Raw genomic sequence first — 25426 nt, 5'->3', positions numbered from 1 at the left:
CGGTAGCGATGGGGCAGGGAGCTGCTGATAACAGTAGGGGTGCCTGTAATTATCAAAACTTTGAGCTCTTCTGCGTCCAGAATCCTTAACTAGGAAACTAATGTTGAGGTGAACGAATCTGGGTCAGAATGCTCAAGCTAAGCCGCCGTCTCTAGGATGTGATGTTATCTACAAACGCGTGACCGTGTACGTGGTCTACAAAGGTCGCAAGGTTCTTCAAATCTCTTTGACTCTCCCAAGTACAAGTTTCACATCGCATCCCGCACGTCAACCGAACACAAAACGCTCCTCACCCCTCTTGACAAGCCGCAGAGGCACACGCCCCGCACGCATCTGCAAGGTGATCATGGAGCCCATACCATGCTTGAGAAGATCGGTGGCTCTGTTCGCAGCCTTCTCCCACACCTGCCTTCTGTCAGGACCACCCTTTTTCATGGCATTAACCGCCTCGTCCGCCTCCCATTCGTCAGTCGCGAGCTCTACGCTGTAGAAGCGGAAGATGACGGCAAGCGCGGCGAACAACTCGGCCTGTGCAAATTTCCTGCCAAGGCAAGATCGCGGTCCCTCGCTGAAAGGGATGAAAGCACCTCTGGGAGGATGGTAAAGAGATGCTGCGCTGTGGGGGCCTTGCGGACCTCCAAACTCCTCGGTATCAGGCTCGTCGTTGTCAGCGTTGGTGGTGGACGCTACTTTGCTTGAGTCAACCAGCCAACGCGCCGGTTTGAATTGATCTAGATCATCTGCAGGCATCCGAGAGCCATGGTCAGGTCCAGAAGGCCAGTACTTTGGATTGTTGCCTACACCAGCACCACAGAGGCCTATTGCGCAGCTCTCCGGCACAACTATTTGGCGACCATCGAAGTTGAGCGCTTGTGGTTCACCCTTCTGCGTGGACTTGGGTATTGAAATCACCGCGGGGAGCATACGGAGGGTTTCATTTATCACCGCACCGGCCATGCCACCGAAGAGCTTCGGGAAGTCTTGCTCATAATTCCATGCGCTGATTGGCCGGTCTCCGAAGATGTCGTCAAGCTCTTTCTGCAACGGCGCTTGGAAGCTGGGATTTAAAGCCAGATGCAAGAGCGAGAAATGCAATGCATTCGCCGTTGTTTCGTGGCCCGCTATTAGGAAGACGAAAGCGTTGCCGATGATCTCTGAATTGCTCAGGAGCTGCCCTTTGGAGGGGTTGTTCTTTTCCGGATCTGCGTTGTTCGTGGAGGCAGGTTGCTGGCTGATTCCTGCGCCCTTCACCAGAGCGCCTGTCATCCATTTGTCAGTTTCTCCCAAAGTGGGTCTTCGAAGAACAACCTACCCAGCAAATCAAGGCCGTCGGATTCGGTCTTGCCGGCGGAGATCTCGGATTTCTTAGCTTCGTAAAGCTCCGCCATATACTTGCCAAATTCGGTGTACGCTTCGTGCGTCTTCCTGTGAACGTTCCATGGTGAAATGGCTGCAAGATAGTCAGTGTCAAAGCCTTTCAAGGATAGAAGCGAAGGCCTTACGTCTGAACCAATCCGGCAGCAGAGGAACCCAAATAACATGTTCCATCAGGAAGCTGATAGAGTCTCGGTAGGACATCGTGTGGCCCGCGGAGGGCCTGGTGCTCGCTAGAGCATCACTCGGTGCCTCTTTCTCTTCTTCGTGTGGCCATAAGACGCGAACCTTGGTGTTCGTTAGCTCTCTAGTACTGAATGCTCGAAACTATAGCTTCGTCCGAGTAGCGTGTTTTGCTGGTATATACTCTGTTGTATGCTCAAGCGGTGGCAGAGACATTACATCGGAGCCCGGTGTAGTCGTACATGCGAAGGAGGGCTTCAATTGTGAGTGCAGGGGGCTTTGGTCAACTAGAATATGCGCTTCGCAGCAACGAATATTGTGACAGATGATCTTGAAATGTCTGATGAATGCCAATGCCCCCATGGTCATCCGCGTCCATAACCGTGTAGCTAGCGATGTAACATTGTCCACGACGGCTTGATCACTCCGATATCCTTACCGGGCTTGGAGAAACGGCAGCAATGTAAATGCACTTACACCAAAGCCTGCGCGACTGATGACGTTGAGTGTCATTGTCATAGTATCTTTTGCCACCTCTAACGCCAACCCAGCGTGCCTGTTCCAGCCTTCAAGCATTGCCTGCGTTTGATATAAAGTTTCATTCCATACCAATTCGTTGTTGGTCTCGGAGAAAGAAGGCGACGTAAGTTTTCTATGCTGCCTCCAGATTGTGCCTTCAGTTGAAACGACATTTTTTCCGTAAAGATCAACATTCTTGTAGATCTCAATGGGTTTCTTGAACCGATTGCGTTGTGAGGTGATTTGAAAGGTGACTTCCGCGTCTGCTACAAACAGATGGTTCTTCCCCGGAGAGACAGTCAAGAAGACGTCGCTGCCAACACGCTTGAACGCCTCGTATCCACGGAGGTACGGCCAGTTTGGGTCCATGAAACTACACACGAAGTGATGCGGTCAGAGGAGCAAACTAGAGATGGAGATTTCATGCTGTAACACGGAAGCTGTGCAGATGAGACTGAAATCGATTTGGGAAAGGAATATCAGATCACACTCACTCAAGCCATAACGATTCCGGGAGCAGCCTTCGGAGAAGTGGTATCCATAAGCGTCCAGTAAGCAGGGACAGGATATTGTATTGATACCACGGCAACACAACATATGGAACCCCAGACTTTTTGGCGGCAGCAAGGTTTCTGGCAAAACATTGGTAGTGGTGTACCAGATACGCGCCGCTGAGAAGGACAGCTGCAATCAGAAAGATCGAAACCATGCCGATTAAGACTTGCCAGTTCTCGCTGGCCTTGTTTGCCGACCTCTTTGCACAGAAGATGAAGGAGTCTAGGTAGCAGTGCGGAAAAGGGTTGCAAAACGAAGTTCTTCCACGCTTCTTGGGTGGTGTGCTGGCACATCCATGACGCAGATCATTCAGATGTGGGCCGTACCGAGTCTATTCGCGATGCACACAGAACCTCACACCAACTCATGATACTGGAAGTCGTCTGTTATCCTCTGGAGAACGGTAACGAGCACATATGAAGCAAGCGTAGCCCCAAGGTGACCAATGTTCAAACCCCTCCGTGCTCCTTGAGCATCAAGACCCTGCTCCTCCAAGCCTTGAGCTCGTGGATCACAGATGAGAACCCTTATGCGGCTCCCTTGCATGCAGCCTAGCGGCCGGTTTCGTGGGCTGCCCTCTATGTACACGTGTACTGGGGATGGGTACTTGGAGCATGGATTACCAGAGGATGAGACCGCTTCGGAATCGGTTGGCAACCAGTGTGTTCCAGTCACGGAAGCATCTGTAGAGAAGCACATTCCTCGACTGGAGACCTGCAGAGGTCGCGGTTCGGATGCACTTACTCGTAAGCTTCAATTTTGGACGCGGGCGGCTTTGTTCAGCTTAAACATACGTTTAGCAGCCATATATGTTGCATCAGGAGATCTTTAACTACCTTGTGCGGTCTGATGATCGAGAGCGCGCTCACGATCAATGGTGCTTCCTCCCACTGCAACTGGCTATGTAGTGTTATTCACAACTGCGTGATTATTCTGTTACAAGGGCAGCGTTGTTTCCTGATGCTTAGGACTCCTTACTTGTAACATTGAAAGCGTCCATGCGATGTCCTTCTGTTCAGTGACTGGACAACATGAGTATCCACCCAGCAGACCGCTTTTTCCTGCAACGATGCTGCTGTCCCTCAAAGAGGAAAACTTCTCGATGCTCTTCTCACGCACACCGCACTTCCCGTCATCAGGCCACTTCTCCTGCTACCGCTCACATCTCATCGCATCTCGTCGCATCTCATCGCATCGCAAATCTGGCACCGCTCTTTCCAGGTTAACAGTGCAGCCGGGTCATAGAGGTGTCCCGCCCTTACATGCCTAAACTCAACCTCTGGAAACCAATAACCGTTGAGGCATGGTATCTAAAGGACTGAAGCCGTTGGTCACACCCGGCAACTGCCAACGCAGACTTCCATCGGGTGCAACCTTCCTCTCAAAGCAATGTGCGGCATGCGTCTAGCCAACGTGCCAACCCCACCTTGAAGAAAAGTCCAAGGCGCGCGCAAGAGAGGGACGCTCGGTTGTCGCGCTGAGATTTTTCACAGAGAATCGAGCACGCTGTCGTCCCACGCCTCGACTTTGCCGGACGGGAAGCGAGGCTCTTGAGCATTGCGGGACCTTTGCAATTGCAGGTTGTCCTGCCGCTCCACCAATGCGTTCTAGGAGAGACCGCATATCTCCATGCGAGACGCTGGGCGCGGCAGAAACGGCGAAAGACGTCAAAGTCAGGCGATGCCACTGACCGCAACCTGGCTAGTGGCTTCTTGCCTAGTCAGTTTGGAGTATTTAGTTAAACGTAGAACTGAGGGGCAAGCGATCCCCGAGATTTTCCTCTGCCGGAACAGAGGGCATTCGGAAAATTTACCAGACCCTAGTATCGCCGGGGTTAGCCAATAACCGTCGGCGAGCGTCACCTTCTGGCTGCCCGCGTTTTATCTTTCGCTAAGACACAACAGCTGAGGACGAGGTTGGCGGCCGGTGCGCTGAGCGATGGCTGCAACGCTATGGCTTCCCGCCCCCTGAGCGGTGGGCAGCCACGACGATCTGTAGGTGAAATGAGCAGAAGAACAATTAATCCCTGATCGCCCGCGACCTCCATTTGCATCACTCGCAGGTCGGCCGTCATACATACCGCGGATAGGCGCGCTCCAGCATACAGAATGATTGGATGCCGGCAGCAGTCACAAAATGATGGTCGTGACTGTTTTCTTGACACATTGATACCTTACACGGTAAGTTAACACAGAGAGTCAGCTTTTGCTTGACGCGCCAGATTGCTTGGGCGCAAATAACCTTTTGACGACTCTAGCCGACCAGCGAGAATCGAAGTCCTTTGGGCAGCGACCTGCCTGCCTGCCCGCCCACCTACCTACCTACATAAGGTAGGTACCACTGCAAGTCGTCCTTATTCGCAGTCCCTCGGCACTGCAAAATGGCAGCGGCAGTCCAGACCGGGTGCAGGCTGCTTGCCCACCTGCAGGTAGGTACCTAGGTAGGTAGAGAGACTTGCCGTCTAAGCGTTAAGGTTGTAAATCCTGGGCTGGCTCATCTCTGGTCGCGGCATAGCCTGAATCGAAACCGGGACCGCCTCCATGCAGCTGCTGGATGAGCACCGCAGCGCAACGCTGTGCAGGCTTGCACTGTACTAATCACCATTCCCCCCCTCTGCACCGCTCGACGCTGCCAAGGTGAACGCTCGCGCTATCATTCCCGGCCCATCGTCTTGGATCGCCACGAAATGGCCAGCGAGCACCCTTGCAGCAAGCGTTACCAAGGCCTCCGCCTTACTCGTGTCCCGCCTTACTCGGTTTCTAAAGCTGCTAGTATCCGCTCTAGCATCTGCTAACTCTGCCAATTTCGCCGCAGTCGTCCCATCGCGCCCGGATTGCTTCGCCAGTTCCTCTCTCGCCTTCCATTGACTAGGCCCGCCCTTGGAGCCAGAGGTCCTGGCGCTGAAACCGTCAATCCCTCGCTAGTCGCGAGATCTTCCAACGACCAGTCTAGCGTATCTGCTTTGAGAGGTCTCCGGCTCCATGTCAATGGTAAGTTCCCGACAGAATCCCCAAGCCGCCAGTGCTCCTCCCGTCCTCGTGGCTTCATGACATGCCCTCCGCCCTAGGTGTCCATTGAGAGCTGCTTGCCTGCTTACGCGGGCTCGAGCTCCCCTTGCGCGTGTCAAAATTGCAGCTTTGACACTCCAATGACGCCGACTGCTCCAGCTGACATTGTACCGACAGCCTCCCACCTGGAACGTGGACCTTCCGCTGGGCGTTACCCACCGGCGCATGGCCTTGGCGGGACTGACGGGTGATAACCAGGATGGAAGGCGGCGATCAAGACGTTGATGCAAAGCGGCCACGGCTGGAGCCCGTTGCTCACGGATTGCCTGCTCCTCCACCTCCTCCATTATCGCAGGCGCACCATCCGAGGCCCTTGCACTACTCTGAGCCTCCGCCATCCCAACCGTATCCTCGAAACCTACCGCCGATCCCCCATCCCCAGGTACCGCTATCTGGGCCAGCCTACCGCGAACCTGCAGGCTCCGTCTACGATTCAAGAGCTGCTGCCGTTGAGCACCGGGCGTTACCCGACCCTCAAGCCTTCCCACAACCACGGCCTGGGTACGAGGCGTATGAGACGCCCGCTCCCTCGGCGTCGAGATCATACTCTTCATCCTCTATCCCTCGAGCTACCACCACACCTGTACAGCCAGCTACAACAGACGCCCAGATACGGCCATCACTCACCGTCGCCGTCGGTTACAACCACGAACAGCATCCTCCGCTCACGCCTATGGAGCATGGCGGACACCCCCATGTGTACACGGGCGTAGACCACCACCGCAGCAATGGCGCCAGCAACGGGTACCCCCCGGCTACTCCCCACGAACAATATACGCCCGGACCGATGGGACCAGCACAGGGTTATGCACCTACACCGGTAACGGCTTATGGGCCGCCTAGCCTTTATGGGCAGCCCTCACAATACCATCAGCCTCGTAGGAAGCAGGTCAGAGCGGCACAGGTAAGAAACTTCTTTAACTGCGTGGGGGGAAGGTGCTCATTTGTGATTTAGGCCTGTAACAACTGTCGCCAACGTAAGCAGAAGTGTGATGAGCAGAGGCCGTGTGCTTTTTGTAGGGAGCAGAGTCTCGAGTGTGAATATAAGGACGTCCCACCGCCAAAGTAAGTCGATGCTCAAGCATTTGTAAGACCTTGGCTGAGTTGTCTACAGGCAAGATCGGACCATGATAGCGCTGCTGGAAAAAGTGGATTCTATGATGCAAGCGCAGCAAGACTTAAGACAAGAGTTCCTGGGTCGCTTGACAAAGATCGAGCGTCGTCTTCCTGCGAAGCCGCCCGCCCAAGACTCTCCAAGCTCAACTGGAAGCCGTATGCGGCTTCCATCCTTGCTTTCAGACCCTGACGGAGGCCCGTCCCCTCGGCCAAGTGTAGGACAACCATCGCCGGCTTCAGTAAACGTTCCGATTATCCCAATGCTTGCAAACCGCGATCCGCCAGCTGGTTTTCCGGAGAATGTGGCCTCCGGAGACCGTAAACAGTATCCAGAACCTGTTGTAAGTGACGATCAATCCGACGAAGTGGAAGCCGGACTGCCTGCGGACCACACAACGGCTGCGCATCAGCTGTTGACGCAGTGGGCCAAAGTGATGCAGCCTTTCTTCAAAGGCACAGGCGTAGAGGACGAACATTATGTCATGAGATTGGAGCACGGGCGCGGTGTTCTAAGGCTATACGGATGGGGCGAAGGTGATGACGTGGGAGATGGAGGACACCAGTTGGGCAGTCCAGCCGGTAGTTCGGACCGGGATGCTTACAGTCCCGCACCCTCACCTCCGGTGGGAATATGGGGTACTGGCTTGTCACCTGCCGCAAACGTAGAAGTCAAGCGATCGGATCCAACGCTCGCTGGAGATCTAAACCCCAATGGATCGCTGAAGCTGGACAAGCCCACCGTGGACCGTCTGTTTGCCAGCTATATGCGAAACATCCATATCCTCCATCCGTTTCTGAACGAAATCCGGCTTAGTAAGATGATTGAGGTTTTCGCAAACCGGTACGGTTCTGGTGCAGCATCTGTCAGGTCGCCTGGATTTGCCGTTCAGTCCCTGACGAGCCAGCCACTGAAAAGGAAGCGTTCAAATGGAGGTACATCTGGAATGGGCTTCTCCAGCATGCCGGAACCAGGCTTTTTCAACCAGCCAAAGTCTTCACTGGAACGTTCAATAAGTAGTGCTATCGTTCTACTTGTGCTAGCACTTGGTAGGATTTGCGAGCATAAGCAGCCACTACCCGGTCCTGTGGAAACTCCTGCTAGCAATACGGACATCCATGGAATGCTGGGAGCGGAGTCTCCAGTGGCAGCATACAGGGCATCACCAGCATCCTCGCACTCTACCCTGGCCAGTACCGCTTCTCCTAGTAATGAGCCGATTCGATCCGTCCCCAGCCGCCGACCGTCTTTCGAAGCTTTGCCTTCTCACGAGCAGTCATTGTTCATCAAAAGGAATCGAAATGTGGACATCATACCTGGTTTCGCTTACTACGCTCGAGCCACTGACATACTAGGCAATCTCCATGGCGGAAACGATCTGTCTCATGCGCAAGCGAATTTGCTCGCTGGGTTGTACATGGGACAACTTGCTCGTGTCATTGAAAGCTGGGCGTGGATATTTCATGCGTCGATTAAATGCCGCGTTTTGATTGAGCAGTTCGTACCTTGAATCCGTCGTGATTCTCGTTGACTAACCGGCTGTTACAGGGTGATTTGCACGAATCCGAACGCTCTATCGCGGAACACTACCGCGAAAGGCCAGAAGCTGGTGCATGAAGACCTGATCAAGTTTTGCTTTTGGACTTGCTTGCAACTGGAAAGGTTTGTTTGTCGAAGCTTCCACTCTTCGCTTAGTGCTAATAGTTGCAGTGACATACTCGCCGAACTCAGCAACTTACCTCACAGTGGAATTGGCCAGTATGAGCAAAGAGTGGCATGGCCGACCGGAGTCCGGGAGGATCTGGCAGAAACTCAGAAACTGACCCCACACGTGGAAACGATAATGCTCTACTACTCGGCGCAAATCCACCTTCGCAAAGAGCTCAATCGCGTGCACAGGATTCTGTATAGCAAAAAAGGTATGATGTATCGAGAACCTCATAATCGGCAAAGCTGACGAGAACGATGTTGCAGGCAAGTCTAAACGCTCCAAGAGAGGCGGCTGGGCGAATGCCGCGGATCCCACGATGCTCCAAGAGATGCTCGAAGCATGGCGAGCAACGTTACCACCGAGCTTCCAATGGAGCGACTCGGACCCAGCGCCTGAAGATATCAACGCAGCACGTCTGCGCGCTAAATACTACGGTGCGAAGTACATTATAACACGCCCCTTCCTCTATCGTGCAGTCGTCGAGATGAAGCCACGACCCGATCTACTATTTGGTGTGGAACAAGATCCACAAGGAATGCAGCGCTCTGGTAGTAACAATTCAGGCACTCCAAGCAGCGGCGTAGCGCGGTTCGAGCAGAACCTATCTACTGAAGATGCGCGTGCGGTCATCGAGGCTTCTAGGGTCTGCGTGCAAGCAGCCATGAAGAGCACAGTCGCATTTGACAGGCTGAGAACAGAGGACGGGCAGAAGAGCAGGCCAGTTGTAACCAACATCTTCGGCACTGCTCATGCGTAAGCTTCCTATCCTTCATGCGGCATTGGATGAACCAGCTGACTGACAAACACTCTCAGCCAATATGGCAACATGCTTGTACTTGCGGCTACCCACAACTCTTGGCTCAAGCCGCTAATTCCACGGGAGGAGCTTGACAGGCTCCTTGACCGTACTATCAACCTCCTGGACGATCTCACTCCTATATCGCCTACGATGAGGGCTAACGCTGCTATCCTGAGGAACACAAAGGCAGTCATCCACTCAGCGGCAACTTCGCTACCGATGTCTGCGCACAGTTCCTTCGCCGAGAGGTGAGCGGTGTGCTCAAGCTACCTGCGCCCGCTTCGAATAGATTGTCACATCTGACACGTCGTGGTTGTTCTGACCGTACTGGGGCTTCCACGCTCTCAGCCTTAGTCTGTCTCTCCTTGTCCGCTCTACTCTCCTTTAGTTCGGCGGTGCTATTGCTGTTTCAAATTGTTTATACCCGATCCGCTCCCAGGATCCTTAGGAGGCACATTCATCTCTGGTCGTCTTTCTTGCAGACGTCGTTCTCAAGCATTACTGCGGCGTTCTACGAATCCGTGGGAATTTCCTCGCTCGATTTCGCTCAGCTATTCCCCTTCAGTCACCTCGGGCTCTACTTCTCGGATCTACCTGCTATCTCCTGGCTCTAGTGGCACAGCTTATCTATTGTTCATATTTCGGCATCATCTTTCTGGGTGGCTAGCGCTCGTGGCATTTTTTGTATGGTGTTTCAACCACGTTGTCATTATTGCTGCATACTTGCAGCATCAGTCTTGCATGGTCGGTGCTAGTTACTTTTCGTTCGCCTGAAACGGCCGCAAAGAGAGGGGCTTGTAGGGGTCACGAGGACGCATGAAGCTTGCTTGGTGGCTTGTTGTTGCAGTAGCGGGTCGCTTGAAGGCTATGCCGAGAAACGGCCGCTTCGACTCTTCGGAAGTTCTACGCCGTGGTTGTCTGGCAGTGTGGCTGGTTGGGGGCGCCGCGGCGTGCGGAGGAAGCTCCGCGGATCGTCGTCGTTCGGCTGTCATGAAGCGGTCATTGTATTTTCGTTAGGGGGAGCCGGCAACACACCAACATGAAGGACGTCGGAATAGGGTACGTGCATAGTGGAAGCCGGTTGGGAAACGTAGTAGCTGGTACATCAATCTCCCGCAATGGGAAATTACATATGGTAACCTGGTATTCTAACCGCTTATCGCGGCCAGCTCCGCTATCAGTCGTGATCTGAAACTTTCGTATCGTTGCGCCACGAAGGAACCGCCAAGCTTGTCTCGCCCAGACCTTGGCTCATGATGAAGTTCAATCCATTGCTGCCCAACGTACCGTGTCGGCATATCTGCCGCGCGATTCACAGATCGCATATGGGGTCACGATTCTCATGCGTGGCTGACTGAAACGCTCCGCCAAGCGAGCAACATGCAGCATCCGACCCTGAACCTTGGAATCCATCTGACAGCGGGGGCGCACCTGGGGCAACCATGGGAACGAGCAAAACACGTGGGATCGGGAGCGGCCCAAGCAGCACGCATTCCATGGGACGGGAAGCTCCCCTCACCCACGGCTCAGCGATGGAAGAGGCACACGGCTTCTCGGGCAGCAACGTGGGTGACAAGCTGTGATTCACGTCTCGAAGCGTGTGCATGGAGTCTTTCACAACCACATCCCCCCTCGAACCGTCCCCCACGCCCTTCCCGTGCCTCTTCCTCCAGTCGCCCCCATCCCTTCCCGTTCCAGCACCTAGAGCCCCTGCCACGGCGCCGGAACCGAGGCCCATCCGCGAACATGGCTTTGGACACTGGCGCTGCCCTTGACGTCACGACATGCCGCTTCGGGGGTGCAGACCCTGCCGAGATCAGCGGCCGGACGCTTTGGGGGGGGAAGTGAGCTTTTTTGGGCCGTGCGCGGCTGGTGCGGCTGAGGATTGAGGGGGAAGATGCACCGTGATGATCTGGGGTACGGATGGAGGCGGAATCGTGGCTGGGTGGAACCGAGGTTCGGTCTGGGATTTGGGTTTGTGGGTTGGGTGTGAGTGGCGTGAGTAGAACTTATGATACGGTTTGGGGGGAACGAATCAAGTGGTTCTCATACGGTTTGTTGTTGTGACAGTAACGGTGGGGTTGCATTGAGCTGACGACGCCCGAGATCAACAAAAGGCTCCCGCGACACTCGCTGGTGTAAGAATCACCATTTCCGCGGTTAACCGATCGGCTTGCACAGGCGGAGAAGGACTCCGGCAAGGTGCCCTGATGCTGCATGTGCGTTAGGAGATCACCATTGGGCAGCAATTCGAGCCCTCAAATGGAGGCGTTTCGAACCAGCGCAAGTGGTGCAAGCCCGCCGCCTCGCCATACCAATCCAACCTGACACAGGCCATGATGGGAAGCCTTGGGACACGGCAAGGTGCCTGGCGGTTAGAGGAGCTTCATCCTTGTGCGGTTGCTTGCATTGACTGCAAGTCACGTGAGGTGTGATGGTTGCGTTGCTATCACTCGTATAGACAAGAGTAACGCTAGCTGAGAAGAGTGTCTTGAGACGCTAACACCCACCTCTTGGAACAGGAAGGCTTCTCTCAGTTGTTGATTCATGGACACAGGATAGCGTTCGAAGCAGTGGCCAGCATCGCAATGCGAACGGTACAGTAAGAGACTGTTACTGATAAAGGTCTACATACGTGATTCCATCCGTATGAGACTTCCTTGTGATATTCATACAATTCAACGATTGCCGTTTCTTCCGTAAAGGCCGTTTGCACGTGCTCAGCACCTGAACCAAGTCCCACTGCGACTTTCGTCGACCAGAAGGTCCTCTACACCAACGCCCATCTTATTGAGGAAGACTCCCAAGGTCTTGACGTCAGGCGGTTCGGGCGTATGCTTCGCTGCGTCCGCCCTTCTCATCCCGCTCAAATACTTTCCTCAAGATCTCCATCCATCTCTCCAACCGCCTGCTCAGCGGCTTGCCCGGGCTCTTGAATGCCACGCTCACGATCTCCTTCGTCCTTGCTCTGAGCATCTTCAGCGCAACCATAGTCTTCCAGTCCCTTACTGAGAAGCGGAGTCTGTTCCCGTCGAGTATGATTACTCCAGCGTAGAGGTTGAATGTCGCATCGCCCGCTAGTAAGATGACCGGCAGAGGGTGCGCGATGGTGGTGGAGTGAGCGTTGTAGAACTTGTTGCTTGATTGCATGATGTGGTAGTAGGACAGGAATTTCGCCGTCGCCGTCCCCTTGTTGACCGAGCTTGGGTGAAGGCTCACCGACTGGTTGTTCGCTACGTTACGCCAGCCTTTGCCGTCCCGGGTGAGGAGCTTAGGGTAGAATGCCCATGCGATGACTGAGGTTGTGAGCAGGTCGTTGTCATTACTCATATCGGAGGACGGCGGGACCTGGACGAACGTTCGGTGGCGGGAGGCATAGCGGTACCTGCTCAGAGCCGCTCGCTCGTCAGCTCCAAGCGCAACAGCACCTGCATCCGTGAGCGAAGACAGTAGTTGTGATTTGAGATCCTCAATATTGCTAAGGTTCTGTGGACTGAGGAAGTTCTTTCTACAGAACTGCATCTCGGACACCCCTTGCGTAGTGCAGACATTTTTCCAAGCAAGGTAAGCATTGTATGTTGTAAGCAAGTCCGAATCCGCGCGCTTGAATGCGAGTCTGACGGTATCGGCACGTTGTCTAGCTCCGAAAGGGGTGATGAAGGGTGACTTTGATGACAGGATAGCTGCGACAGTGATAGCCATATCGACACAGCCGAATATGCTTGCTAATAACGTCAATTTGCCCAGGTTGGCGTCCAACGGCATCTTAGCGAGCTGTCTTCCCAGAGGCGTAAGCTCTTCTCCAGGTGTGAGGGCATCCACTTCGATGAGAGCATCGATAGCTCGTCGGATGTTCTTGGATGACGGGGGATCAAGGGCTTCTGACAGCGTTCGCTCAATATCGCCCAATCTACAAATTTTGACGCGCATAACAAGATCTTGTAATGAGAGCCTGAGCATCTCCGGGGTCTGCTGCTCGGCCATCAGCTCATCATGCCGGTACTTGGTAAAGAGATGGAAGCATAAGCCTTCTTGAACACGGCCAGCGCGACCTCGCCGCTGCTTGGCGTTTGCCTTGGAGATGAACGACTGAGTAAGACGAGACAGCTGTCGCCGCTCATCGTATCTCATCTCCTTGTGCTTGCCTGTGTCAATAACGCAGGTGATGTCAGGTATAGTGATACCGGTTTCTGCGATATTCGTTGCGAGCACTATCTTCCTGATCCCGTTGGGAGGTACTAGGAACGCCGCTTGCTGCTCTTCGCTGGCGATGGTGGAGTGAAGAGGATAGATGTACCATCCTTGGCTGAAAGCCGGGTGCCCTAGTAGCATATCATTCAATTGACGGATTTCGGCTATGCCTGGCAAGAAGACGAGAACGGCTTTGCTAAACTGGCTGTAACTCGTGTCTGAAGCAACCCGCTCAACAAGTCGGACGATAAGCTCGTAGTCGATGCGGTACTCGTCGTACTGCGTAAGCGCGTCGCGTGTTGCGGCGCTGTATCCCTGAAGCTTAGTGGGTATGCCGGATTTGGTGTTCTCTGGGACTTCATCATCGTCTTCATCGCTTACGTTGCCGTTGTTGTGCTTGTTCTGGCGGTCGGCCGTATAATGCGTCAACTCGATGGCGTCTTCAAGGTATTTGGTCTGCACTGGAAAAGTACGCCCAGGCACTGTCAATATAGGTGCGTTATTCAAGTATGTTGAGAAGCGCTGGGCATCGACAGTAGCACTCATAAGAATGACGCGAAGCTCTGGTCTTCGTAGGAGCAAGGATCGTAGGATGATCAAGAGGAAATCAGTATCGATACTGCATGCTGTCAGCGCCATGTCTCTAATACATCACTCCGTGGACCCACCTTCTCTCGTGTACCTCATCAATGACCAGGTGAGTGATGTCGTCTAACCCTCCGGCCGACTCGAGCATCCGTAGTACAATTCCGACAGTAGCATATACTAGCCGGGTGGAAGACGCAACATGCGACTCTAGGCGGATTGCATAGCCAATCAACGAGCGAGGTGTACCAAGATCGTTCCTGTGCTCCCCCAGCTCTTCACTGACACGCTGTGCCAACGATATTGCAGATATCCGTCGAGGCTCCGTGCAGTAGATTTTACACGGCCTTCCTTGGGATAGCTCATGCTCGAGAATGAATGCCGGCAATTGAGTGCTTTTGCCACAGCCTGTCTCTCCACAGAGTATCGTGATCTGGTTGTGCTCTATTGCCGAGAGCGCATCTTCACGAAACCTGAAAATAGGGAGATTGAATCTGGAAAGTAACATGCGCTGATAGGAAGGAGTCGAAACCTTTCTGTTCCACATCTCTTGCAGCTCACCACTGTACGCGTGACCAACGCCCTCGCTACCATTCGACTGTTCCGTCAAGTTGCATGAACCATTGGCGATCTGATTTCGTTTTCTGAAACCGTCTATCAATACCACATCCTCCTCCTCCTCGCTCTGCCGTTGATCATGTACTAAATTCCGAAGCTCCTTCAGCATTTCTCGATCAGCGGCATTGGATTGCTCCTTCTTGTTTTCTTCAAGTTCTGCCCATAGATCTCTCCACGCAGGAGGAAGCCTCAAGTATGCCTTCTCTTCCTTGGGCGAGCCGGAGAAGATCAGGAAAAGAGCGGCAGTGGAGATGTAGCATTCGCTTTGGTGTTCTCCAGGTGTTGCTATGGTAGTCATGGTCATCGTAATAGCTCCTTCACGCCAATCACACCAAATGTCCGGAACAGCGGACGCTGAAAGAACCTCCTGAGCTTTTGACCAGGATATGCTGAGCGAATGACGACTGGCGTATGTGGTCGGCGATACAAGTTTGAAAGATAGTCTAACGGCGGAGTCCCTGGAGCGACAGGCTTCCTCAAGTATCCGCCGAGGGCTCATGCCTGTTGATTGGCCGAAGTCTCTTATGCGTACGCCATCCGATGCACCTTCATCTTGATCCAGCACTTGTTCGGTACTGTCAGTTCCACCAGGCACAGCGGAGAACATTCCACCGAAGAGCGCTGCGTCATCAGAGTCCTCATCTTGCTGCACCAAGCGGTCCCCTATGGCAGCGGCGTCTTTAGGGATTCTGTCTGTGGCATTTTCTGTTTCCTCTTGGCTAGCCACTTGAAGATCTTTAGCTGGGGAGACGTCTGGTAGGTGCATTCTCACTCGAGCGGCTCTGTCTTGGGCAATCTGATTTCTCCTCGCATTCCATCGCTCTTCCGCTTCGCGCTCGTCAAAAAGAACATCCGACTCTATCTTTCGAAGCTGTCCTTGCAGGGTTCTTATTGCAGGCGTTAATGGTGCCGAAGACGGTAATATGTTGGGCCCCTTCGGTTTCTGTCGCCGCTTACTGGAGGCACCATCGGCCAGCAAGTCAGGCCTGGCGGCGTACAGGCGGGATTTGATAGATAGGTACTTGGACAGCAGCTCATCAGGCTCTAGATCGCTCTCCAAATCTGTCACCTCCGGATCGTCGGCTTTTGATAATTCGGCTGGAGATGTGGCGTTGGTCAGCGGCGGTGTGTTCAATCCTGAGGTCAACGATTCAGTGGTCCGAGGTGTTTGTGTGCCTGGAGTGGCAATGCGATCTGGTGTCCCAGGCACAGTATCTGACTCCCAACGAGATTAGCACGTAAACCCCACATATAGTGAGTGCAAGCAAACAGCTGGACGCGTTTCGACGGTATCCATGGGTTGGAAGAAAAGCACCAAGTGCACTGAGTAAACTCCCAGCCTAAAGTACGCTGCAAGCATGTTCGTGTTTGCTGAAAAAGACGGACCGTTCTAAATCAGCTTACACTCCGGGGTGAGATCTTCTCCCAGATGTAGATAATCCACAAATGCTGAACATAGAGCGGTTGTCAGAATGACTTACTAGGCCTTGAGATATCACTATCGTGATTGCTTATCGACTTGGGTTTCTGAGCATCATAGTTTTCAAGTTCCTGCATTTCACAATTGACAGCAAGCCATTGTAAACTCTCTTGAAAGCCCCATATCTGAGAATCTTCATTTGGAGGATATGTACATAGCCTCTTCAGAACCTGCTTGATTCGGTCTTCTGAGAAACCCAAGCCGGAGAGCGCCTGATGCAAGGTCCACAGCTTCACAACAAGGTCTTCTTCGGGGAGAGACCTCATCGCAGATCCTTGCTCAGATTGGAACTGGCTACTGTCATCCAGCTCGCCCCGGGCAAGGTCAAGAATCTGGAGCATTAGCTCCTCGGGAAGCCAATCCTTGGTTGGTAGATGCTGCGCCTGTCCTCGTAGGACTCTGCGATCTGTCTGTGCTCTCTGGACCTGTCGAGAAGAATCCTTCCGCGTCTTTGCGCCATGCTTGTCTACTATGACCTGAAGTTCATTTTGCTCCAGCTGCTGTTCGAGTTCTTCAGGGCTGAGCTCATGTAATTCTTTCGGCTTCTCGGAACTGCCGGGCAAGGGCGCCTGAACATCTTCCGACGCAGCGGACGCTGGCGCTGTGGGCGTACTTCCTGTTTCTGGCAGATCTGCAGCATCCTCTTTCTTGTCTGGCTTTGGCTTACTGGCAACGGAGGTGGTTGCAAAGCCGCGAGCGGGATTAGCGGCAGGTTTCTTTTTCTTCTTGTTGGAACCCATTCTGTCGAGCTGTCTTCAAAGAACTCGCTATGCGGTTTCTGGTGAAAGGCATGGAATGTTGTCGAGTGATGTTTTTATGTCGGCGGATTGCAAAGGATCGACATCATCGCCTCTGCAGCCGAGTCATTCGCGAAAAATTGCCGAGCACACTTGACGTCCGATGAGAAACACTGCAGGTGGGAAAGCGTGCATCGCACTCGAATAGAACAGACGCTCTCGATCCGGCACTCGTTATGCAGGAGGTCACGGCGAACGGTGTCCTGGACAGTCACGATGCCCTTCGTCAAGGCCTTCTTAACAATTCTACCAAGCGAAGGATATCTGAGCTCCATGCTCTCCACCACCAGCTCCTGAGCGAAGGTTGGCTCAAGATATGCGCGCCGCACGGTGTATATGTAGCTGACAATGTGCCGCTGAACAGATACATCTGCACATGATGTCACTACCATACTGCGGCTCCTATTTGAAACCTATCCAAGGTACATAGACCGACCTTCACGGCAAGCCGTTCAGCAATGTCTCCGCGCAATCCTCGTCCACTCTACAGCAGTCGATACCCTACCTACCTTTATCCAAGCCCTTAAAGCGGAGGCACCGAAGAACAGTATCGCCTCTGCCAACGCTCTGGTTCTTACCGAATGGTGCTCCGTGTTATTACAAGAATGCGCAAATCGACCGGAACAATGGACGAAGTGGGGGGTACAAGTCATGGTTGCCAATGCCCAGAGTCTAGAGAACTGCCTTCGAGCAGAAGTACGGGAAAGCATCAGGCATGCTGCGTTGGTGGTAACTCGTCGTGCACTTCGCAAGCTCTTCCGAAGCGAAGCTGTCGGCAAAAGCGCCATTGACAGCGCCATCGGGACGTTCACCGGCAAAAATGCCTCGCCCGCAGCCAGGAATGCACCGTACTTGGGTGTTGTTGCTGGAGTTAGTGCCCGACTGCCGAGTGTCAAGCCTCTGTTGGAGGAGCGAAAGAAGGATTACTACGCTTTCTACGTGCGAGAAATTATAGGATCACGTACCATCCTACCTGATCATATAGCGGATGGGCTACATGACTTCTTTATAGCATTTGCTACGCTAGAAGACTTATCGAAAGAAGTCATTCCAGCGTTGGAAAAGGCACTCCTGCGCAGCCCAGAGGTGGTGCTGAACAACCTGGTGGCGCCCATGGTTCGTTCACTGCCGGCAGAGCTCGACCTCTCGAAGATCCTTCAAAACAACTTACTGAAGCCGCTCATGGCAAACATCAAGTCAACCAACGCCGCGATCAGGGATGGCGCTCTATCGACCTTCAAAGCGGTCGCCGCTCGCTCGCAAGATGAACAGACTGTCAGCAATGTTGCGGACGACTTACTGAGTCCTCTAAAGATGAACAAGATCACGGCTGCCGAACAGAAGATGCTTCATGCGGAGATGCTTTCTGCCTTGAGCGGCTCGCCAACCGTAAGCACGAAGGTCGCCACGGGACTTTCGGCAGTAACTATCAAGGAGACCAGCGAGCAAGCAATTGCAGCGGAGACCAAAGCGGTTGGGAGGCATCTGCAGTTTTGCTTCGAAAATGCAGTTGCGATCGACGTCCGCGCTGTGTGTGAAGCTTTCACCAAGGGGCTTGCAGACAAGAAAGTTCCTGTACGCAGGATCTGGGCGCTAAGGGTAGGTGAGCTCTTATGGAATTTGAACCCAGAACAGTTGCAGCAGGCAGATGTTATGACATTCACCCAAAATGTCCTTGACAAAATGATCGATATCTGGAACGACGTTCTTCCAAATCCTGTGGCTGCAGCACAAAGCGGGACCGCAACTGTGGCGTTTATCGTAACGGCCCTGACATTGTCGAAACTATCAAGCGCCGATGACGAGAAGATCCACTCCATCATTAGAAAGGCCAGCATAGCGGATAATGCTCTCTCAACTGACCCAAAGCCTTCGTTTCTACTTAATCCACGTGTTTACACTAAGTTGACGGCAGAGGATGACCTTGTTTGGGGGGTTCGGGCTTTGGCCGCCGTGGCAGCGGATGTTACCCAAGCACCGGAGAGAGCTTCCACTGGAGCCGCCTGGTCCCAGGCATTCATCTACTTCATCACCGCTGCCGGCATCCCACCTTCCGTAAGAAAGGAGGCGACACGGACGCTAGCGGCAGCATATGCGCAGCATCCAGCCGCAATTGCAGAGATTGTCATTGACGGTCTTTGGCGGTGGCGATTAAACATTGAGGTAAACGACAAGGACAGCGCCGCCTTAGCTGCCAAGTCGGGCAATGACGAGCTTTACCTAGCCGTACGCTGTATCTGCTTGACTCCGCAAGAGGTGACACAAATGAACGGAAAGCTGGACGAATCCACTTTGTATCGCCAGCTTGTTGACCTCCTTGTTTTATGTCGACCGGAGATTATACCGCGCACTTCTTGGATTGATACTTGTTTGAGAACTGGTGTTGACCCAGGGAACCTCGTTCGAAGAGATCCGGCCGAGTGTCTGAGCCAGGTGGTAGAAGCTACTAAGGTATGATACCTTCTGGTACAACTGTTGTGCGAGGTGCTGATAACCTGCGCAGAACTCCTTCACGTCATCGCCAGTCGTTAAGAAAGCCGCGCACAATGCGGCTGCTGATCTAGCATTCGTTTCGCCTGACGAAATGATACCACTTTTAGTCCGTCGCATCCGGCAAGATCTTGACCCTCATCAGATGGCTCATATCGGCCCAACGGAAGCTGCAGTCTTTCGCACCGCTGAAGGTACCACATTCATTGATGTACTTGCCAAAAAGGGACAAAACCACGTTGTAGACAAGAATGTTAAAGACTATGATACTCTGAAATGGGAAGAGGAACTCCGTGCCCAGCTAGCGCAAAAGAAAGGGCAGGCAAAGAGACTGACCGGCGAGGAACAAGCAAAGGTTAATGCTCAGCTGGCTAAAGAGGCCTCCATTCGGCGGGAGGTAGCAGCTGTGGATGAGAACTTGAGACGCGGTGTCGGTATTATACAGAGTCTCGCAACCGGACCACCGACTGATGCAGGATCATGGATGGGCCCTAGTGTGGATCTTCTATATCGAGCAATACAGTCAGGCGCCGGCCTCATAGTTGGCGACGCTGCCGCGGCGGCCTACATCGATTGTGCCAAGCGGATCTCTCCACGTTTGGGTACTTCAAGGCCCTTCGTCGGCATCGCGACTCTGCGAGGAATAGGGACATCTCACCTACCGCCTGGTCTGGATGAAGAGCCTTTGGGTGATCTTGTTACTAGGATATTGTATCGCCTTCGACTTGCCGGAGAGCAGGTACCATTCGACACGACTTCGCTTATCTATATTCTACCGCTGATCTTTCTGGTACTCGAGAAGGGTGGGATTGACAGACCTGCCGGCGAGGAGGCTGACGAGCAGATCACCCTTGCTCTCGAGTTTCTATCGTTCCACACAACGACGTGCTCTGACGTCCGGCTACCGAGAGCAAAAGTGTTATCGATCCTGATAGCATGCATGCAAAGATTTACCCAGCACTACAAGCTTATCAAGGACTGTTTACTTGACTTGAGTAGAAGCATAGCCCCGAATATTACGGATCAAGAAGTTGCAGTCCTCGTACGTGGCGCGATTGTGCCTGAGATTCCTGTGAGGACATCAGTGCTTCAAGCTATTGATGCAGAGATAGATCTCACCACAATGGACTTCTGCGAAGAGATATGGCTTGCGTGCCACGATGACGTAGAGGAGAACAGGGAGCTGGCAAGAACGATTTGGGAAGACAGCGACTTCCACTCACAACCGACGTCCGCTTTTCGAACCCTGCCGTATCTTGAAGCCGCTGACAAGCAATTACGAAGAGCAGCTGCGCGTTCTCTTGCGGAGTCGGTAGTCAAGAACACAGAGGTATTCTCTGACGTGTTGGCCAGGCTTCAAGACTTGTACGTGGAAAAGGCAAAGCCGCGTGTGCCTGAGCGAGACGAATATGGCATGCCACGCAAAATGGATCTATCAGATCCCTGGGAAGCAAGAAGCGGCGTTGCGCTTGCCTTGAAAGAATTGGCGACTGTCTTCGATGAGGGCAGCTTGGTACCGTTCATGCAGTTCATAATCGAAAGAGGGCCGCTAGGAGATCCAAATGCCAGCGTAAGAGACGAAATGATAGACGCTTCAGTGGCTATCGTAGCAACCAAAGGGCAGCAGAAAGTTGAAGAACTCATGCAGTCGTTCGAAGCAGCCCTTGAAGCCCCAGATCGAGGCTCGGCTACCTATGACCAAGTAAACGAGGCGGTCATTATTCTATACGGAGCACTTGCTAGGCATCTCAAAACAGGAGACGAGCGCGTGCCAAAGGTCGTGCAACGCCTCCTAGACACACTGAGCACGCCTTCGGAAACGGTGCAGTATGCTGTGGCTGAATGTCTGCCGCCCCTCGTCAGAGCCTCGCCACAGGAGGTCTCGGGTTACGCACAGCAAATGCTTCAGAACCTCCTACAGTCAAAGAAGTATGCCGCTCGAAGAGGAGCTGCCTATGGCTTGGCAGGAATCGTCCGAGGTAAAGGCATCTCAGCTCTGCGCGAGTACCGCATCTTGTCTACTCTCAGAGGGGCAGCGGAGAATAAGAAGGACCAAAATCAGCGCCAAGGTGCATTCCTCGCCTACGAACTTCTGTCTCTCATCCTCGGCCGGGTCTTCGAACCATATGTGATTCAGATTGTGCCTCAACTGCTGGCGGGATTCGGTGATGCAAGCGCAGACGTTCGCGAGGCTTGCCTTGACGCGGCCAAAACGTGCTTTGCCAATCTGAGCTCCTTCGGAGTTAAGCAAGTACTGCCGATGCTACTGGAAGGCCTGGATGATCAACAATGGCGCAGCAAGAAGGGTGCATCCGACTCCCTGGGAGCTATGGCTTATCTAGACCCCCAACAATTAGCGCTGAGCCTACCGGATATCATCCCGCCCCTGACCAATGTTCTCAATGACAGTCACAAGGAAGTCAGAACATCAGCAAACCGCAGCTTGCAACGCTTTGGCGAGGTCATCAGCAATCCAGAGATCAAGAGCGTGGTCAACATACTTCTGAAGGCCTTGAGTGACCCGACAAAGTACACCGACGACGCCTTAGACGCACTGATCAAGGTCAACTTCGTACATTACCTAGATGCACCTTCCCTCGCATTGGTTGTCCGTATATTAGAGCGGGGGTTGGGCGAGAGGTCGGCCACCAAACGAAAGTCCGCGCAAATCATTGGCAGTCTAGCACATCTCACGGATCGCAAAGACCTCATCTCGCATCTCCCGATCTTGGTTGCCGGGTTGCGTATAGCAGTAGTGGACCCTGTCCCTACGACTCGTGCCACTGCGTCAAAGGCATTGGGCTCGCTCATTGAGAAGCTTGGAGAGGACGCACTGCCAGACCTCATCCCGAGTCTCATGTCAACTCTGAAGTCAGACACCGGCGCTGGCGACCGGCTGGGATCCGCGCAGGCCCTTAGCGAGGTGTTGGCCGGCTTGGGTACCAGCAGGCTTGAGGAGACATTGCCGACTATCCTTCAGAACGTTTCCAGCTCGAAGCCTGCCGTTCGCGAGGGCTTTATGTCTCTGTTCATTTTCTTACCAGCTTGCTTCGGCAACAGCTTTGCCAATTATCTCAGCAAGATCATTCCACCTATTCTCTCGGGTTTGGCCGACGATGTTGAATCGATTAGAGAAACTGCTCTGCGTGCTGGCAGACTTCTCGTAAAGAACTTCGCTACACGCGCTATCGACTTGCTGTTACCCGAGCTTGAGCGCGGTCTCGCAGACGACAACCATCGTATCCGTCTCAGTTCCGTCGAACTGATTGGCGATTTGCTCTTCAACCTCACGGGCATCAGCGGCAAGGCTGAACAAGATGAGGTTGAAGAAGGAGCTAAGGAAGCAGGACAATCTTTATTGGAGGTTCTCGGCGAAGAACGGCGCAACAAGGTCCTGTCGGCGCTCTATATCTGCCGCTGCGACACGTCCGGCTTGGTCCGCACTGCTGCAATCAATGTGTGGAAAGCGCTGGTTGCTACACCGAGGACACTGCGCGAACTTATCCCAACACTTACGCAGCTCCTCATTCGTCGCCTTGCAAGCTCGAACATGGAGCAGAAGGTTATCGCTGGCAACGCCCTGGGAGAACTCATCCGCAAGGCTGGAGAGGGAGTGCTTGCAAGCTTGCTGCCTACGCTGGAAGAGGGATTGCATACTTCAACCGACAGCGATGCTAAGCAAGGCATATGCATTGCTCTCCGTGAGCTGATCGCGTCCGCTTCTCCTGAAGTCCTTGAAGACTACGAGAAGACGTTGATCTCGGTCGTCCGCACTGCACTGGTCGATCCCGATAGCGAGGTTCGCGAAGCTGCTGCTGAGGCATTCGACTCATTGCAGCGTATCTTTGGCAAGAGGGCCGTCGATCACGTTCTTCCGTATCTCCTCAATCTTCTCCGTACCGAAGGTGAAGCCGAGAACGCTCTGTCTGCGCTTCTTACCTTGCTTACCGATAACACTCGATCGAACATCATCCTGCCCAACCTCCTGCCAACGCTGTTGACTTCGCCAATATCTGCGTTCAACGCTAGAGCAATAGCCTCCCTCGCAGAAGTAGCTGGTACGACAATGACCCGCAGGCTGCCGAACATCTTGAACGCACTCATGGACAACATTGTAATCTGCAAAGACGAAGAACTCAACTCAGAACTGGATACAGCATTCGATACAGTACTCCTCTCGGTCGATGAGTATGATGGTCTAAACACTGCTATGAGTGTCATGCTTGCTCTAGTGAAGCACGATGACCACAGGAAACGGCACTCGGCGGACATGCATCTAGCCAAATTCTTTGCCGGTGCAGAGATCGACATTTCGCGATACTATCCAGACCTGATTCGCGCACTGCTAATCGCCTTTGGCGATAGCGACTCCGAGGTCGTCAAAGCTGCCTGGACGGCACTTAGCGAGCTGACAAAGCGTCTTAGAAAGGAGGAGATGGAGTCTCTCGTCATTTCCACTCGCCAGGTACTCCAACAAGTTGGCGTTCCTGGTTCCAACCTCCCTGGCTTCGCACTTCCCAAAGGCATCAATGCGATCCTGCCTATCTTCCTACAGGGCCTGATGAATGGCACAGCGGAGCAGAGAACCCAGGCTGCTTTGGCAATATCAGACATCATTGACCGCACCAGTGGAGAATCGCTCCGGCCTTTTGTAACTCAGATCACCGGGCCCTTGATTCGCGTGGTTTCTGAGCGGTCTGTAGAGGTCAAAGGTATGTTTGCATTGATTTTGCTGGATGATGAAAGATGCTGACTGGTTGGTTACAGCCGCTATTCTCTACACACTCAACAACCTGCTGGAGAAGATCCCGACATACTTGAAGCCCTTCTTGCCGCAGCTACAGAGAACATTCGCAAAGTCACTTGCCGACACATCGAGTGAAACCCTACGCATACGTGCTGCCAAGGCTTTAGGAACATTGATCACCATGACGCCCAGGATCGATCCTCTTATTGCTGAGCTTGTGACCGGCTCAAAAACGACGGACTCAGGCGTCAAGAATGCTATGCTCAAGGCCCTATACGAAGTCGTTAGCAAAGCCGGCAGCAACATGAATGAGGCGTCGAGGGCAGCTATAATAGGACTCATCGACAGCGATGCCGGAGAGGCTGACGATGCCATGGCCATTACCAACGCCCGCCTGTTAGGAGCCATGATCAAGGTCCTTCCTCCAGACGCTGCCGGCAACCTCATCAAAAGCCGCGTTCTGACTACCCACTTCAGCAAATCGTCGGTGTTGGCTCTCAACGCCACTCTCTTGGAGGCACCGGACGCTTTAACAGGACCTTTTGCCGAAGAAACGCCAGCCATTATCTCGCAGGGAATCAGCAGCAACCAACCGTTCGTCTCGGATAACTGTGTGCTAGCTGCAGGCAAATATCTCTTGACAGAGTCCGCGAACAAGAACTTCGAAACCACCAAAGCCATCTTTGAAGCCCTCGCCTCGGTCATCCAGCCCGGTAACGCGGTCGATACCCGCCGTCTCGCGCTAGTAGTGGTGCGAACCGTGAGCCGCCCCCACAACGAGCTCGTCAGGCCACACCTTGCTCTGCTTGCTCCGCCAATCTTTGCAAGCGTGCGAGACCTGGTCATTCCGGTAAAACTTGCTGCGGAAGCAGCTTTCTTGGCGATTTTCTCCGCGGTCGAGGAGGAGACTGCCGTGTTCGACAAGTACCTCGCCGGTGCTGGCGCTGGTTTGCCGCCCAACACGAAGCGCAGCATGCAGGATTACTTTAAGAGAGTAGCTTTGCGTCTTGCGAGTCAGGCCAGGGAGAGGATGGAGGCGGAGGGTGGACAAGGTGGGCTCAATCTTTCTAGCGACGAGAAGGAGGATGAGAGGGAGGTTTGGAGCGTCGGCAAGGTGGACCTGGGAGAAGGAAACTTTGGCGACGACTAGTGCTGTTTTTGAACGGATGTAGACGTCTCGAGGAGCCATGATATC

The 25426-nt window shown here is 53.5% G+C and overlaps 4 protein-coding genes across 4 annotated transcripts; 2 read left to right on the top strand and 2 right to left on the bottom strand.

Annotated features, from left to right (window-relative positions):
* Positions 1 to 267: 267 nt before the first annotated feature.
* Positions 268 to 2445, bottom strand: W97_07425 (uncharacterized protein; the record flags this gene model as incomplete). The annotated part of the gene is made up of 4 exons (XM_007785055.1): positions 268 to 1259; positions 1313 to 1450; positions 1503 to 1662; positions 2167 to 2445. 4 exons carry the CDS (start codon positions 2443 to 2445, stop codon positions 268 to 270), a joined length of 1569 nt encoding a protein of 522 aa, XP_007783245.1.
* A 3453-nt stretch (positions 2446 to 5898) lies between these two features.
* W97_07424 (uncharacterized protein) lies at positions 5899 to 9575 on the top strand (the record flags this gene model as incomplete). Its single annotated transcript, XM_007785054.1, has 7 exons — positions 5899 to 6603; positions 6655 to 6764; positions 6814 to 8310; positions 8362 to 8475; positions 8524 to 8732; positions 8788 to 9277; positions 9338 to 9575. The coding sequence occupies 7 exons, from the start codon at positions 5899 to 5901 to the stop codon at positions 9573 to 9575; spliced, it is 3363 nt and encodes a 1120-aa protein (XP_007783244.1).
* A 2565-nt stretch (positions 9576 to 12140) lies between these two features.
* W97_07423 (uncharacterized protein) lies at positions 12141 to 16937 on the bottom strand (the record flags this gene model as incomplete). Its single annotated transcript, XM_007785053.1, has 3 exons — positions 12141 to 14133; positions 14183 to 15893; positions 16199 to 16937. 3 exons carry the CDS (start codon positions 16935 to 16937, stop codon positions 12141 to 12143), a joined length of 4443 nt encoding a protein of 1480 aa, XP_007783243.1.
* Positions 16938 to 17645: 708 nt separating this feature from the next.
* Positions 17646 to 25381, top strand: W97_07422 (uncharacterized protein; the record flags this gene model as incomplete). The annotated part of the gene is made up of 3 exons (XM_007785052.1): positions 17646 to 19445; positions 19498 to 24196; positions 24252 to 25381. The coding sequence occupies 3 exons, from the start codon at positions 17646 to 17648 to the stop codon at positions 25379 to 25381; spliced, it is 7629 nt and encodes a 2542-aa protein (XP_007783242.1).
* Between the last annotated feature and the right edge of the window lie 45 nt (positions 25382 to 25426).

The sequence above is a fragment of the Coniosporium apollinis genome, assembly GCF_000281105.1.
Source record: "Coniosporium apollinis CBS 100218 chromosome Unknown supercont1.38, whole genome shotgun sequence".
Lineage (NCBI taxonomy): Eukaryota > Fungi > Ascomycota > Dothideomycetes > Coniosporium > Coniosporium apollinis.
This window is presented reverse-complemented; position numbering and strand designations above follow the sequence as displayed.